The sequence below is a fragment of the Pagrus pagrus genome, assembly GCF_965226575.1.
Source record: "Pagrus pagrus genome assembly, chromosome: 23".
Taxonomy (NCBI): domain Eukaryota; kingdom Metazoa; phylum Chordata; class Actinopteri; order Spariformes; family Sparidae; genus Pagrus; species Pagrus pagrus.
The window spans coordinates 11,284,504-11,300,558 of NC_140205.1; the positions used below are offsets into that span (position 1 = coordinate 11,284,504).

At 39.8% G+C, this 16,055-nt stretch overlaps 3 protein-coding genes across 4 annotated transcripts; all 3 read right to left on the reverse strand.

The window, feature by feature from the left end:
- Window positions 1-315: 315 nt before the first annotated feature.
- ube2nb (ubiquitin-conjugating enzyme E2Nb) lies at window positions 316-5,864 on the reverse strand. 2 transcript variants are annotated; one of them, XM_084346463.1, is made up of 5 exons: window positions 5,750-5,864; window positions 3,669-3,915; window positions 2,417-2,557; window positions 1,436-1,493; window positions 316-762 (listed from the first exon to the last, which is right to left on the reverse strand). In XM_084346463.1, exons 1-5 carry the CDS (start codon window positions 5,777-5,779, stop codon window positions 726-728), a joined length of 513 nt encoding a protein of 170 aa, XP_084202589.1. In that variant the 5' UTR covers window positions 5,780-5,864; the 3' UTR covers window positions 316-725. The 2 variants fall into 2 exon arrangements, with proteins under 2 accessions (XP_084202589.1, XP_084202590.1); XM_084346464.1 differs by lacking the exon at window positions 1,436-1,493.
- Window positions 5,865-7,219: 1,355 nt separating this feature from the next.
- On the reverse strand, window positions 7,220-9,646 carry mrpl42 (mitochondrial ribosomal protein L42). The gene is made up of 5 exons (XM_084345681.1): window positions 9,514-9,646; window positions 9,004-9,061; window positions 8,137-8,221; window positions 7,660-7,823; window positions 7,220-7,335 (listed from the first exon to the last, which is right to left on the reverse strand). Exons 1-5 carry the CDS (start codon window positions 9,590-9,592, stop codon window positions 7,290-7,292), a joined length of 432 nt encoding a protein of 143 aa, XP_084201807.1. The 5' UTR covers window positions 9,593-9,646; the 3' UTR covers window positions 7,220-7,289.
- Window positions 9,647-10,441: 795 nt separating this feature from the next.
- pwp1 (PWP1 homolog, endonuclein) lies at window positions 10,442-16,053 on the reverse strand. The gene is made up of 15 exons (XM_084345561.1): window positions 15,865-16,053; window positions 15,122-15,180; window positions 14,770-14,942; window positions 14,596-14,681; window positions 14,376-14,472; window positions 14,180-14,290; window positions 13,881-14,011; window positions 13,675-13,748; window positions 13,120-13,216; window positions 12,948-13,009; window positions 12,759-12,870; window positions 12,471-12,561; window positions 11,457-11,578; window positions 11,205-11,310; window positions 10,442-11,100 (listed from the first exon to the last, which is right to left on the reverse strand). The coding sequence occupies exons 1-15, from the start codon at window positions 15,928-15,930 to the stop codon at window positions 11,003-11,005; spliced, it is 1,485 nt and encodes a 494-aa protein (XP_084201687.1). The 5' UTR covers window positions 15,931-16,053; the 3' UTR covers window positions 10,442-11,002.
- Between the last annotated feature and the right edge of the window lie 2 nt (window positions 16,054-16,055).

A 16,055-nucleotide genomic window follows, 5' to 3' on the forward strand; every position in this document is an offset into this window, starting at 1 on the left:
CATATTGCACCTTTAATGTACAATTTTACAAATAAGATCGTCTTTGCTGTGACGTTTGCGCCCCGGTGTGCTCTCAACTACAGCAGCTTCACCAACGGCTTAATATTCAGTGTTGTGATGTGTTGGTATGCACAGAAAAATATCCAACTAACCTCCTTGGGTGCTATTTTCCAAAAACTCAATATTCCCCAAAAGGAGTTAAGAGAAAGCTTCACCAATCATTCATATTTTTCGCCTTACTGAGGAGAAACGACAGCTGTATGGGTCGAAATAGCAAAATCTCTCACAAAAAGACATAGATGTGTTGACAAATAATGAATGTGTTAAAAGAAGAACAGCTTTAATGGATATTTTGCAAACGTACCAGTATATGTGCCCAGTTCAGGACAGGACAGGACAACATATTGCATGTATATTTTTTTAAGACTGTAGTGGGGAGGGTGTCATTCTCTGTCCATGCACTTAAATAGCAACACAGGAAAAACAACAAAACAAAAACAAAAAAAAAAAGGTTAACACACACTTAACGCGTCTTAGAGAGGAAAATAAGTCACCCAGAGGTCTGCAGCAGTAAATCTCGTCATTTCTTTCAAATAAATTTGGACTTATAATCTTATCTTTTTTTTTTTCTCTTTTTTTTTGTGTCCGTTAAATTCAAATGTTGACAGAATAGGAGTACATTTTGTGGATCACATTCAGACGCCTCGTCTCTCTTCTTCTATACTTCAGTGTTTCCCGCGTAGAGCCTGGTCCATGCTCGGGCTGTGGGACAGAAGACACGGAGAGATAAAACGGTGGTGGAGGGTGTTAGGTGCAGGACTGTGGATAAGGAAAGTGTTGCAGAGTGTACACAGATACTCCCAGAGCGGGAAGTGTTTCAAAGGCTCTGAAGCATAAATGCCAAAGTTGTTCCAGAAGGTGTTGAGAGGAAAAAAGATTTACTTTCAGTATCGATTAATCTGCCATTTAATAATGGACTAATGACTTAGCTGTTAAATACCAAAGCCCAGGTCGACAAATTCAAGTTTCTTGTTTGTTCAGCAGTTCAACACCCAAAGGTTACCAAGTCTCCGATCATAGAATACCCAGAAAACCAGAAAATATTCACATATGAAGCTGTTTGATATGATATTTTGTTCGTTATCGATTGAGCTCTACCTCCAGATACTCTTAACTAAGATTTTGCTGGTTTTCTGTCATTCTAACTTGAACACCTTTGGGATTTAGACTCAAACTCAACAAAACTCGAGGAGATTGTGATGGTTACTTCCTCCTATCTTTTGGCATTTGCATGAGAACAAACAGACATAGCACTGGAGAGTTAAATGGCACCAAAAAGTCAAGCTTCATGAACAAGAAAACCCAAAGAAAAAAGGCCAAGACGAAGTTCTGTATACACCAACTGTACAATACCAATTAAAAACATAAACTTTACAGTGGTCTACTACACGGAGACCTCGATGCGAATGCGAAGCGCCTGGTCCATGCTCGGGCTGGAGGAGAGACAGAGAGATAAAAATGGTGGTGGAGGGTGTGAGGTGCGGGTGTGGTGCAGGACTGTGGATAAGTTTAGCAGAGTGTACACAGATGTGTTGCAACTATTGACCGATTAATTTGGACATGATTGATGATTTAATGTATAAAACAGCCACAAAACTCCAAACTGCAATGACGCATTCCTTTTAGTTTCTTTGCTGATGAATGTTTAAGTCACAATGAAACGCTTTAAGATCACGTTCATCGATTTGACAAGTGTGATGCTACACGTGATCGTCTCTGACAAACATGTAGCACTAAATAGCACAATGGCAGCAAAAAGTCAAACTTCAGGAACAGAAAAACTGTAACTGTACAAAACAGCAGTTAAATAGTACGGTATTAAAGGTATTGGAAGGCCGGGATATATTTTCTCTACCCTGTAGTGCCGTTTGTCTGCATAGATTGTTTCGGTGTGAGCTGACGAGGAGCTCTGGAGACATCGGCTTGTGGTGCTCAAGAGGCCAAAACAATCTATGTTTGAAAAACTCTTTCCAGATATCCTGACAATTATTTAAGATGATCCGCACACCTGGTCCTGAGCAGTGTTACGTAGAAGCTATCACCTCTCTACACCCTCATCATCATCATCATCATCATCACAAAGAAGCGTGAACCTTCTAGCTTTGTTTGTTTGCTTCTTTTTACACATAACCTTTCATTTTGTTTTAAGCCTCTCACTTTGAATTGAGGCAAATAAATACAAGCATCTTTTTCCTCAACATTTTAAAGGTTATGCCACTAATAACTACAGACAGACAACTGTAGATAATAATAAAGGAAAGACACAACATTGTTATCGGTGATCGCTATCGGTCGACACTGCCTCCCAGCGATTGGTGAATCAAGGCTGAACCAAAATATTGAATATATTCCTCACCTGTCTCGATGGCAGTGCTTTCGTTTTTCTTCCACTGCTCTGCAACATCGTTTGCCAGGGGATCATCTGGATTGGGAGCACTTAATAATGCCTGGATAGATAGCAACACTGTACGGATCTGCAGGGCTGGAGACCACTTATCTGGAAGGAGGGAAGTTCAGAAAAGACATGCAAAAGGGGAGGGGGGGGGAAAGATGACAGCTCAAACGTCAAAATTGTAAAACAAAGACGAAACATGCCAGGGACAGAAACCAAGCAGCAAGAATTATGAAGCAGATCCAGTTTTTCCTCCGGCTGTTCAACACTGAAAAACATGTCTGGCTCTAATCAACCAACTGAATCAAAACAATAAAATGTGAGCAGGTGACAGCCTCTGCGCACAGATCAGTGTCTCATCGAATCACGATCTGTTGCAATGTTTTCTTTATTACCTAACAGCAAGTTTGGTAGTGTCTCTGCTGTTGTCGGTTCTGTTTTTTTGCCAAATAATCCTCACAACTCCAGTTTGTTTACCTCAGAACATGATTTAATGGTGGTATCCTGAGGCTTTGTTGCACAAAATTGCCTTCTACAGATATAACGAGCTGCTTTTCAGCAATCTCATATAGATGCTGCCCTTTCACCTTATTCTCATTATGAAAATAAAACTAAACATGTGAGTCGATGCATTACGATGCTTGTGTGTGTGCTTCCTGTTTGACAGTCAGCTATGAGGTCACCGTGCCAGCCAAGTTGCTGATATGTGACATTTAATGCATGTAGATCACTACAGTCAATCGTACAGCGAATTACAGGTGTAATCTATGTCCTTTTGTCCCAATCGAGGAATTTCCCTTCACTTTTTCTGGCTCACCAGCCAACATTTCAACTGCACGGTAGCTTCTCGATTGCTCTCGGGAGCCCCCCAAAGAACCTCATGGGCGGGAGTTTCCCATGAATAAGATATGACAAACCTTGTGTTCGCTACCTGTCCTGCACAAAACAGCAAACATAAAAAGGTGGTTGGTGAACAGAGAACGTCTAGCAGCAAAGAATAAAATGTTTTTCTATGAAAGGGCAGGAATTACTGGACTGAATTTGTTGCGCGAACAGAAACGTGACGCCAATGCGATCCCTTAAATGCCCTCTGCTTCTGTGAAACCAACAAAACTGTGTGTCAAAAAAAAAAATGCTACTTAACATTGTGAGTGTGGCTCCATATTAATGCCAAACAAGAAAGAAAAAAAAATCAACAACTATGATGTTTTCTTACCTTTCAAAATGTCTAAACATATTCTTCCCAGTTTGTCAACATTGGGGTGGTAGATTTTGGTCATGAATCGCACTTTGGGAGCTGCCATGGGATACTCTTCTGGAAGAAATAGTTCAAGTTTAAATGTGCCTCCTTCAAAAGGAGAGTCTTGAGGCCCTGAAATGACCACATGGAAGTAACGTGCATTCCCTTCATCGGGCGTAGCCACGATCCCTGGAACAGGCTCTGCGATCAACCGCTGTGTCTCCTGAGTGTGGTTGAGAGTGAGAAATACATAACATAACGCTGTTGTTGACTTTTCTGAAGCACAAAAAAAAAGATGATTTTGCAGAACTGTGGAGGTGTCAACAGACAACAGACTTTCAAGTGTGTAATGGACGAGGACGTACAATTTCAGCCTGCTTAGTCACACGCGCACTTTCAACCTCGCCCACTTTCACAAAACAACATTCCACAAGTTATTATTAAACACAGAAACTAAAAGGCAGGTGAGGGCCCGAAAGCACTCCTCGTGTACTGGACGATGGATCTGTTGAAACGGCTCAAAACTACCCACCTACTGCTGTTGTGTTAGATATAATAATTAATTCAGGGCTACAACTAACGTGCGTTTCATTACGGATTAAAAAAGGTGCAACATTGTAGAGTTTTAATTGAAAACATTAAAAAACTATAACGAGAAAGTGGAAAAAAATAGCATTTTTGACGATATACATGCATTTAGATGCTGCGACATCTACTAATATTAGCATGCTAACCAGGTAGTCCCAGCGTGTCCGCTCCAAAGCTCCCGCGCTAGCGGTGTGAACAACAACACTCCCCTGGTGCTGTGAGCTTCAAGTCCAGATAGCTAGACGCACGGCTAATCGAGCTAACGGCAGCTACAATTAGCAGGAGTTAGCGATTACGCCAGTGGATGTGCAGCCCACTTTTTGTTCGGGTTATGAATTAGACACCAATTCTTACATGTCGCACCTTTAATTTATGTTTTTAATAAATCAAATTTCCTCAAATAATCCCAAAATATTGAAATGCAGACATACTGTTTTATATATCAGGTCTAAATTGGTTTGTCACACACATATAATAGTTTTTTTTGGTGTAAATCAAACAAACTATATGATCAAATTTAGATCAGAAGAAGTCTTTAGTTTTAGAGCATTTAATAAACTATTGTGCTACATTCAGAGATCGTCTACGATGGAAATCGAAAGGAGGAAGTGGAACATTTTTCACATTTCTGCAGTTGATAAAGCAGGTGCACTAAAAACATCTGCAGTCAACAGGAAAGGAAACTGGTTTAAGCCTGTTGTAAAAGCTCCTCGTTTCTTTCTTTAAAAACAACAGGTTGCTGTTATGGAAGCTGGGTTGTGTTCTCATTCATCAATGTTATGTTAGTGGCTGTCAAAAAACCTGCTAAACCAGAGCGATAGCTGCTAGATGTGGCGGAAAAGGCTGATCGCGCCCACTGCCGGGCCTGGCCCAGCGAAGTTGCGGTGCGGTTGAAGGAGGAGAGACCGCAGCGCAACAGGCCTTGAATGTCTGTTTCATTTACGTTTCCCTTTTCTGCCAAAAGAAGCAAATCCTGTCGTGTTTGCGTTGTAACGGGCGTTTAAACGTTTTCAGACCACAATGGCAGCGTCTCAGATCAGCGCCAGACATGTGTAGTTACCAATCACCCAAAGCTACAAGCTGCTAGCCTAGCTTACTTGGCGAATCCATTCATATGGCGACTAGGACAAAATGTCATAAATTTGTCGATTTAATACCACAAATTAGCAACCCGGTAATCCGAAGACTATGATTTAACCACGACGACAAATCTACTCGTACGAAATAATCGACCACAGATCAGAGCAGACGGGAGTAAACGGAAGTGCCAAACAAAACACTTGCAGACACGGACAAGCGAGCTAGCTTGATAACTAGCTAGATAAGAGCTAACTGTGCTAGCCGCGCTAACGTCAGGCTACACGTTGGGATAGCAGTAATTGTACGTCCATGTTCACACCGAATAATCTTTACAATACTCACACACAGGCTGTTTAATATATATAAACAGTGTCGGGTGTAAAGTGTACCTTAATAATCCTACGAGGCAAACCGGCCATCTTGTGTTAGCTATTATATTTTTAGCCGTGGACTCGCCTTCTCTTCAGGGTTGGATTGACTGAGCTGCCGGGGCGGGGACAGTTAACTCGCTCTTCCGGTGGCTTCAGATGACGTAAGAAAATATGCTGCTGCTCAAGTTTGTCTTTGAAAACAATATTTCAGTTGTTTTACTTTTAAAGGAGCACTGTGTAGTTCATAGGAAGAACTCTCTTTGTTTCCATAACTGAATAAAATTAATGAACAAACTGGCCTTAAAGGACAACACAGTTTTACTTTGTTTATATGTGGCGGACCCTGCCACCTTTCTAGCTTTAAACAGTGTTCGGGGGCTTATTTTCCTCTGAGAACAGCTTGTTTATTCAATTATGGAAAAAAATACATATTTTTGTATTATTGCCTCATTGATATTGTAAATATTCAAATTCTGAGCTTGAATTTCTGAAAACTACGTAGTGCCCCTTTAGATATTGGTCACATTGACATTTCTAATATTATAAATACAATTTAAAGCTTCCTGTTACATAGTATAAACTGGTCTTTTCCTTTGTTAACATTTTTATGATAAATAACAAATAAAACTGTATTTTGATACAAAATAGTCCAGATAAAAACAATTAATCACTCAGTTGTAAATAAGAATAAAATATTGCTTTGTTTCTGCTTCTATAGTCGAAGTGTGTTGGCTTTAGTGATAGCAATGTGCTATAGTTCATGGTACTTTAAATTAGAAACTGAAGAGCTTTTATTTGAGGTATATGGTAACTATAGGTAGACTATGGTGGGAACAAGTTATTTAATAAATGATGCATGTGATACACTCCATACAAAAAAGAAAAATGATTGAAATGACCACTTAAATATCTAACAGTTAAATTCAAGTTCATATATAATATTGAGCTTCCTCTGCTGAAAGGCTTTTGGCAGCAAAGCGTCAACAATAAATCCTCCAAAATCCACAGAAGAATGAACGAACAATGAAAGCTTTAGGTGAGTATACCTTTCAGGTGGCAGATCTGTTTCTTCAAATCCAACAAAGGAACACCACCTTTTATCCACTGACTCTTTAAGATACAAATCAACATGTTGGATGCATTTATTTTAATGATATCATCAATTATAAATATTGCATTTAAGTTGCACTGATAGCCGACACTGATTACTGGAATATTGCTCTCTCTTGGATGCCTGTTTAATTTCTGCTGCATCAATATTATAATAAAAAGTCAGAAAATATCTTAATCAATTGATTCTCTCCTGGAAGTTAAATGCGACATAAATAATAATTAAATTGTATATGAACACATTTTTAAAGCTCAGCAAATTGCAGTGAGATACAAGAATCCTGAGAATGTATACGAAACAATACACAGGTATGATTTCAAAGCCATATAATTCTTTCACTGTAGCAGCACCGACTCAAAAAACTCATGACAACCGACTTAATATTTAACAGTTTATTATACAATAACAGACAAACATCATTTGCAGTTCTGTGACTTTGGCCTTTGACTATCTGTCCTTAGGAGGATCCTTCTTTCTGCGTCTGTTGTGGTACCTGTAAAGAAACAAAGCAGAAGGAAACCACTTTTTTGTGCTGTAAAAGCATAAAACACAAAAAATACTCCAAGAAGCCGGCAAGTGATTGGTCCAGTCCTGATAAACCAGCACTATGTCCATACTCAAGCATGACGTTTACACGCAAAACAACTTGGATCTTCTGGTTTTAGGAATAAAGTGTTGTATAAATCAGGCTAAGAATGACAGATGAACGAACCCCTTTGTAAAAACCTTCAGAATATAGTAAATGACAAAAGCAGAAAGTTTGCCTTTTACAACAATACTGATGTCAAAGGGCTTTATAGATGCTGTGTGTACTTACTGTCCGACTGGATACCAGCGGTGTTTGGTGGTGTAAAACATCTTGCTCAGCTCCTCGATAGTCGGCCCCTCTTTGTCCTTCAGCACCTCCTTGCTGAGGTGGGCCTTTAAAACCTGGTCGTGGGTCTCAGCCTGGTTGGTCAGGAGGTCCGGTCGTTCTATTGGCTGCAAAGATTTACAGTCACGAACGACTCTTATAAATGTAATCACGTTTATTCCCAGCAATCCTGCAACAATTTCTATCAGTCTATTTGTGCTGATCAGTGGCAGCAGTGTGCAGTCATGATTACAGTGCTTCAGATTGTGTTTTACAGTTCTGTGTTGCTTCACCTTGTGCCAAAGTCTTATAAACATTCATAAAACAAGGAAATAAAGAGTTTAAAGTCACACTTAACACCTTCATGAACAGGCTTCTGCTAAAGCACACACATGTTGTAACAAGTAACACAATATCTGAGGTTAAAAAGCCCCCTCTCACCTGGGTAAGCTCGTAGGGAATGTCGACAGTGGGATGGTAGCACACGATGGTTTTCCCATCTGACGTCACACCGATTTCCACATTACTAAATTCAAGAAATTTGAAGGTTATTGTCGTGATTCAAACAATATCTTTATAACAAGTTAATACTTCAGCAAGCCACCGCTCGACTGCATACTGAGGCGTGTACGTCAGAAATAGAAGAAACTTCATGACGATAACTAGCTTCAACAGAGCAACAGGAGATGCTGATCACTCACGTAGCATTTACTTTTATATTAATATTACCAGAGACAGTTGACATTTATTTACTTCACGATTAACATAATAATTAGCAGGCTTCTTACACCCACAGGTCAAAAACACAGCCAGCATCTATAATAAACAAAACTGCCACTGCGTCCCAACTAAGGATGTAAGATTTCAGATTATAAAAAAGAAGTTCATAGCTTGTAGTTTCTGCACAGTTGAGGGTAAGAAAGGCCGAGATGTAGTGACCAAAGATGGAGGATTTAATATTCAAAGCTCTGGTAAGATTTCTTGTGTTGAAACTAGCCGGTAATATGATATATATCATGCATCACTAGTCCCAACAGTTACATTTACACAGAACAATCAACTGTGACCCACAACACAGTGACAACCTCCTCCTGATAATCATGTTGCACAATCTGGACCTCAGCTGCCTTAAATCTTAACAAAGCTCGCTCTATTTCTGTTTGTTTACCTCTCATTCAATGAAATAAGATTAAAAATGAAGGACGTTTTCTGAAAACGTACAATGTATTCATTAAATGTGTCATATAAGGGGCTTAAATGGAGCTTTTTGCCACATCAAGATGAAATATAGGTGTACTCTTCACATACCTGCCATCAAGTGAAGGACCAGTGATTGTTGACTTCTGTCGCACTGACACCAAACATGCTGCAACACAAAACCAAACAGATAAGACATACACGTACTGCAACTAACATAATTACAAGGGCAAATATCAGCTTCACATGCAGAAGCGTAAACCCACTGCATGTCTCGATTTGACGTCCCTCCAATAAGACCTAAAAATGAGGCTAACAAGTTATGAGACCTTCCTAAAAGCCAACATGGAGGGTGAAGAGGATACTGAGCTGCTTTCAAGTAATTTATCTATACTTTTTTATACTGTAAATAAGAATATTTCTATCGAATCGTTGATAAGAGACACGATTTTGACAATAGAAACACTATTAATGCGAGCCAAAATCAAAATACTGTTTACCTGCTAGCTAAACACATCTCAAGGTTAGCCGCTGTTAGCATTCCCTCCCAGCACCGCTGCGTCATAAACAGTAAACTAACTCAACATTAAATATTTTTTAACTGATTACAACACAACTTACTTTGTGCATTTCGCAGTGTGGTGCCACTAGAAAGTCTCGTTAGGAGGCTGTGTAGTTTACACAAATGACCCGACGCCATGCTCAGTTGTTGTCGAGGTGTGCGTCACTATAATAGTCCCGTGTGAGCGCCCAGGCTGACTGACTTTTGGTTCCACATTCCAAACGACATGTAAAGTAAGTCTAGCCCCTTCCATAAACTATACACATGAAGACAGTTTCTTATCTTATTTTACAACTTTATTTAATAATTGTCCACTTTTATTTTCTTTTAAAAAATGTTTTTTTTTTATAAAAGGGCTTTTAATAAGTGTATTTTCTTGTTTACAATCTTATTCATTGGTTTATTTCCTGGATTTGGATGTTTTAATGTCCTCCTGCATTTAATTCTGTATTTAAACTATGTTTTTTACATTGTGAGTTACTTTGTAAACTTTCTTTTTAAAGTGCTATGTAAATAAAGTCTATTATTATTATTTTGCAGATCTGGGTTTTTTGTAACAGTATATTTATCTTGAAGGCAAAGTCATGGCTCCTCTGTTAGGGTTTACAATTTTAAAAGTAATGTATTTTACCCCCTTGGCCACAGGATAATCTTCGTTGATTTTGTTATATGGCAGTATTTGTGCATGTACTTCATACAAGAACAATCTCCTGTATTGATTCAGTCACAATTTTGATGTTTATGAAAGTGAAGTGAGTTATGAACTAGGGTTGTTTCTATCCCAATACCAGGATAGGAAATGTCTCGATTCAATACCACATCATTTATTAGAATGGGAACTCTGCTACTTCCCAGCAGCATCCCACACACCTATATCAGATATCAGGAAGGAAACGCATGGTATGGGAACATCTCGAGTTTGAACAGGGTAACGCTTTAACTGAAGAGCTTACAACAAGAAATCTTGTGAGGGTTGCAGATTCCAAATGACAGAAGATTTATAAATTTTATTAACTGTATTTATTAATGGAACATACAGCATTTCAAATAGTCTGTTTGGCCAGATGTTGAGTACACAGTCTTTTTTTTTAATATACCAGGAAACCCAGGTATGCAATATCACAATGTAAGTAATACATTTTTTTATGTGAGAATAGTCTTAGTAGAATATAACATTTGTAAATGTACAAGGAAAGGCAACATTAAAGAGAATGAAAAGTTATATCAGAGTAATTCAAATATTTGAACCACTGCTTCCCCCCTATATGAATATAAGACACATGTTCTTGTATTTTAACACATCTTCGAGTGTGCAAAGCCACACTTGTTATCTGTGCAGGGAGACAAGCTGAACAAGTTTTTCCAGGTGTTTTTGGCACAGTTTCCATTCTGGCCAACCTTTTAAATCCTTCATGAATGCAGCTTTATTCACTCCGATCTTTTCCGCATGAACTGAGCGCTGCACTACGAGGAACACGGCAACAAGCAGAGTCGCTTGTTTCCAGTCGTGCTCATGTTTACAAGGTTGTTGATCCGTTCAGAGAGTCATTAGGAGACTTCCATCTCTGCTGTGGCTGCGGTGCTTGATCCTGCCTGTGACGCTGCGTTCACTACCAGGCGCTCTCGACTGCCAAACACCTCAGTCACTGAAAGCACAACATCCAAAGATAACATGTGAGCGATATTAATTTACCTACCAATCATCTGATGTAAAGAACAAAGGAAGGAACGTGTTTAGTGTGAGCTTTACCTGCTGCCACATCACTTATATCCCAAACCCTCAAGCCATCCCTCTGTCCCCCAAAGGCGTAAACGAAGGGATTATCAGGGCAACATGTAGCACAGAACAGCACACCCTGTTCACAGATGGGGAAATACGTTATTACTCATTTAACAACCACAAACGTCAGAAGTTTACCATGGCAAAATACCTCTATACTTCAGTTGGGGAAACAATCCAACATTTAAATACTGTATATGCAGCGTATGTATATGTTCTTACCATTTTCATGTCCCGTGAGTGGACCAGGTTTGGTTTGTTGCCCAAAATGTCCCAAACCTTAACGTGTTTGTCAGCTGATGAGGTGACCAGGCATCCTTTAATCTGGCTGCTCACGTCCAAACCTGCAGAAATGTTGGAGGAAAGTCTTTAAAGCACATCTGTTTCATCATGAAGCAAGTCTAAAACGTGTTTGGTTTGACAGCCATCCTTTTATCAAAACATTCATCGACCTCCATCGACTTTATATTGCATGACGTTGACTCCTTGTCACTTTTGTCTGCTAGCAAACAGCAGAAAAATACCTAAAAGCTGGTGTGTGGTAGGATGCCCTTCCAACAAAGTACAGAAGGCCAAACTAAGTTTTTTATAAGCTGCTGAACTGAAAACTGAGCTTTTAAGACAAAAGTGGAAACAGGCAACAGGCATTAGGAGGAAGAATGGGAGAAAACTGGAGAATCCTGACACCTAGTGTATGTGCGGCATACTGTTTGATTTATAGTAAGCTCTGCCAACATTTTTAAATAACTTTAGTTTTGTTGGTGAAAATGTTATTTCAGCAGTTGGGATGTTCAAGAGGCCTCCAGTATTCAATGTCATATATATTTGTGGTTAAACTGGTTTGTTGAGAGAGATTATGCAAATGCTACAGTGCATACCATACAGGTATTTTCCGAGCACTGAAGCCCCCTGGCTGTACATTTTGGCACCAGCTGCACATATTTATCTACATGACTGACCTAGCATGCGCTGTGTAAAAGGCATGTTGGAAGAAGAAAGGCCCCTCGCTGCTGCAGGCTCTTTAAAATGTTTTTCAAGGACTGACTGAAAATAAAGCAGCCACAGTTTTCCCACGTTTTCTGGGATGTACCAAAAATACTGACCCATGTTTTCATTCCTCCTGTGTGACTCATGACCACACAATGCAGAGGACCCAAAGTCATTTGTGCCAGATTTATTGTTTTTTAATGGTGGACTACTGTTCTCCTTTAATCACAAACACTTCTTTTTACCTACCTGACACTTCTTCATCATGAGCCCTCAGTGTGAAAACAGGTTTATCCGAGCGTGCGTCCAGACAGTAGACGAATCCGTCCTCTGTGCTCGCCTGAAACACAACCGCAAACTCCAGTTAGCCACTGAGATTGTGAAAGAAACAGCAGTAGAGGGATAAACAAATGCTCGTAAAGCACAGGCACCAGCTATACTTGTCATTTTAATTACAACATTACATAGAGTTGAACATTTGTTTTCCAGTCTGAGAGTAACAAGACAGATCACTGTTCATGGATTAAAAGCACCTACCAGGAAGTTGCATGGTGAAAAGTGGTCCCACACCAAACGCTCCACTTGACCGCTAAACCTCCAGGTCCGGTAACTGGTGTCTGGACTGCGGCAGTCATACAGGACAGTTGTCCTGAAAAGAGAAATGTTAGTCTCAAACTCACTTTACGAAACACTCAATGATGGTAGAGAAAGACCTAAAACACTTACTTGTCATATGATCCTGATATCAGAGTCTGTGCCTCAAACGGGTGGAACGCCAACGTCTGAACCTGAAATATAAAACATTTTGGTTTCTAGACGGTGAAGCTGCAAATTCTGAGGATGTAGCACCAAATATACACAAATTATATGAAACATAATCCTTTTTCTCGTTGAATACCTTATCAGTGTGCCTGCGCAGAGTTGTTGCTGGTTTGCCTTGAAGTAGATCCCACAAGATAACTGTTTCATCTGCTGAAGCACTGGCCAACACATTTCTAAGGAAGTAAAATATATATATATATTTTCAGTTACATAAATGTATGCATACACCGTAACAGTGCATAAACATTAGGGCTGCAACCAACAACTTTTTTTAATTGCTGATAATTTTGTCGTTTACTTTCTTGATTGGTTGTTTGGTCAATAAAATGTCAGAAAATGGTAAAAAAAAAAAAACACATTTCAGTGTTTCCCAAAGCCCAAGATGATGTCCTCAAATGTCCTGTTTTGTCCACAACCCAAGACATATTCAGTTCAATGTCATAGAGGAAGGACAGAAACAAGAAAACATTCACATCTAACAAGCTGGAATCTGAAAATTTTCACCTTCCTTCTCCTCAAAATATTACTTCAAACTGATCGATTATCAAAATCGTTAGCGATCAATTCAAAAGTTATTTATTTGAATAATCGCTGCAGCTCTCTCTCCTTTCTCAGGCCTCAGAATACCAACCTGACCACTTTGTTCCAGGACAAATCCAACACTGCATCTGTGTGCCCCTCGACAGGCTCTGCTGCCGCTGCCCCCTGGCAACAGTGACAACAGGCTGCAATGAGTTAATGATATCTAACAAAGCAGGAAATATGACATGAACAGTCTTACCTTACATAAACTTTACCTGACGCTTGTATAAGAGGAGTTTAAGAACAGGTTTGTACCTTCTTGCTCTTCTTTTTCTTCTTGGAGGCCTTTTTGCTACCCAGCGAGAAGACTGGCTCTAAACAGTCCACCACATCCAGGTCCCACACATCTATCTGAGGGGTCATGTTGCCCACAGCAGCGTAGTTAGCTGTAGCGAAACACAACCAGGTTAAGTGCTTATTAAACATAATGCTGGGAACTACTGTTCTTAGGCTTAATGCTAGAATCAGAAATGTTAACACACCTTGGGGTGTGCTACGCAAAGGAATTACTTTTTTTTTTTTTTAAATTTACGAGGCAGACGCAATCGTCTTACCTAGACTTTCTCCAGGACTGGGGTCAAAGTTTAGCCACTCCACACACAGTGGGTAAGCTGGCAGCAGGATATCATGATGAACATACATAGATTCCTCCTCCGAGTTATACACTGTAAAGCAAGACATCAATTGTTAAATATACTGTATAATTATGTATTCTAAGCTACAACAACAGTTGAATGTGAAGATATTTACCATAGACCTCCAAATTGCAGCAGTCCTTCTCTGTCCGGCCTGCCAGGATGAGATTGTCACCGGGCTTGATTTGGAAGTCTTCTCGCTCGTACTGGGCCTAGAGGGGAAAAACAAAGCTGAAAGTTAAGCCAGCACTTAAAAATGGGACGCTTAATGAGAGGCCTGCTCCGCAATACATCTGTGTACTTCAGTTTAGCATGTGGACATTGAGGGCACTCACTGTGTCTTTGATGGTGATGTAAGGATCCTCCTCATTCGAGCTGAACACTGTGAGCCCAGCCAGACTGTCGCCCAGATTAGCGGTCACTTAATTGAAAACAAACAGCAGATACAAGGTCAGTCTGAGCAGAGAATATACGTGCTCTACATAAAGTTGACACCCCCTTCCACTCACCTGAATCCTCTTCATCGTATTTATCCAGGCCGTACTCTGCTAGCTCGTCATCTTCCTCCTTGTCGTCTTCGTTCTCATCCGTCGGTGATTCGGCAGCTTCCGCTCCGTCAATATTAGGATTCAGTTCAGCAATGCCTTCGTCCTCATCGTCTTCCTCCTCAGCTGCTAGGTCCCTGATTTAGCAGAGTAGATGTATGAAGCCAGCCACATGGAAAGAACAGTAATATCTGATTTTCATTCAGCACTCACTAACAGGTGACGCTTATACTCGTGATGTTCGAATGCTTTCACAACACCAAGAGATAAAAACAGAGGCAAAGATTGCAGTAATGTGCGTTTTATTCCAGCATACCCCAGCTCCTGTTTTGCTTCCGTAATGATGCGCTGTAGCTCCTCTTGGCTCAACTCAACCTGAAATGGGATTTTTTTTAAAAAGTGGGCGTGAGCAGATGCAAGAAACAGAAAGCGATGGTGTTTTAAAGACTAACAGCTTTTTAGATCACATTTCTAAATACAGAGTAATTGTAAAAACAAAACCATTTTTAAATGTTATTTTTCATTTGACCTTATTTTAACAGTAAGATTTCCAGTGGGATTACAACAAGCTGTTATTAATGCGATGAGTAACTGTCAAAGACTCACACACTTGTTTACTATTTATACTTATATCTGTTAAAGTTCCTGAATTACTCTGTGACACCTATTTCCCCAAATTCAATGAAAAGGATGGTGATAAATGCTTTTTAAAACATTCATTTTTTTTCTTTTGTCATGTGTCTTGTGGGTTACCTGATTTCCAATTTGTACCACTGAATAATTAAGGGTATTTTCAATGATATTAAAATGTTCAGCTAAAGTCTTTAGCTGGCTAGCTACATTAGCTACAACTACTGTCAGTAGACAAAATGCGTTACATTATATTACACGACGGTTGTTGTGTTGACGGTCTAAAGTGAAACGTTATCTCTAAAGTCACCTACAAATGTAAATGAAAGCAAATGGCCTCTAAAATGTTGGGACAGTAGCATGCATCTGCCATGTTGACAGATTAGCCGGCTAACGTTAGCTAGCCCAACATGCTAGTTAGCTACTTACTTTGTCCGGGTTTTCCTTGGAAACGCCTCTCCCGACCCATCCGACACAAGTTATCTGAGAGCTCATTCTGGATAAACAATGTTGTTTATCGATCAAATACAATAAAAATATACGAAAAAGTGTCCTGGTCGTCCAAACAGGGTCACTTCAGGCACGCACACAGTGGGCGTACATGTGAGTTAAAACGGGTC

What these genes read in the sequence shown, in the direction of transcription:
- ube2nb (XM_084346463.1), bottom strand. Translation starts at nt 5,779, where the DNA reads ATGGCCGGTTTGCCTCGTAGGATTATTAAG. An exon ending in TGCCTCGTAGGATTATTAAG is followed by an intron (nt 3,916 to 5,749) that starts GTACACTTTACA and finishes AACCACACTCAG; the next exon opens with GAGACACAGCGGTTGATCGC. An exon ending in TCTCCGTGTAGTAGACCACT is followed by an intron (nt 763 to 1,435) that starts GTAAAGTTTATG and finishes TCTGTCCCACAG; the next exon opens with CCCGAGCATGGACCAGGCTC.
- mrpl42 (XM_084345681.1), bottom strand. Translation starts at nt 9,592, where the DNA reads ATGGCGTCGGGTCATTTGTGTAAACTACACAGCCTCCTAACGAGACTT. An exon ending in CACACTGCGAAATGCACAAA is followed by an intron (nt 9,062 to 9,513) that starts GTAAGTTGTGTT and finishes TTTGTGTTGCAG; the next exon opens with CATGTTTGGTGTCAGTGCGA. An exon ending in CGCTGGTATCCAGTCGGACA is followed by an intron (nt 7,336 to 7,659) that starts GTAAGTACACAC and finishes GTTTCTTTACAG; the next exon opens with GTACCACAACAGACGCAGAA.
- pwp1 (XM_084345561.1), bottom strand. Translation starts at nt 15,930, where the DNA reads ATGAGCTCTCAGATAACTTGTGTCGGATGGGTCGGGAGAGGCGTTTCC. An exon ending in TTTCACCATGCAACTTCCTG is followed by an intron (nt 12,562 to 12,758) that starts GTAGGTGCTTTT and finishes GTTGTGTTTCAG; the next exon opens with GCGAGCACAGAGGACGGATT. An exon ending in TCATGATGAAGAAGTGTCAG is followed by an intron (nt 11,579 to 12,470) that starts GTAGGTAAAAAG and finishes ACATTTCTGCAG; the next exon opens with GTTTGGACGTGAGCAGCCAG.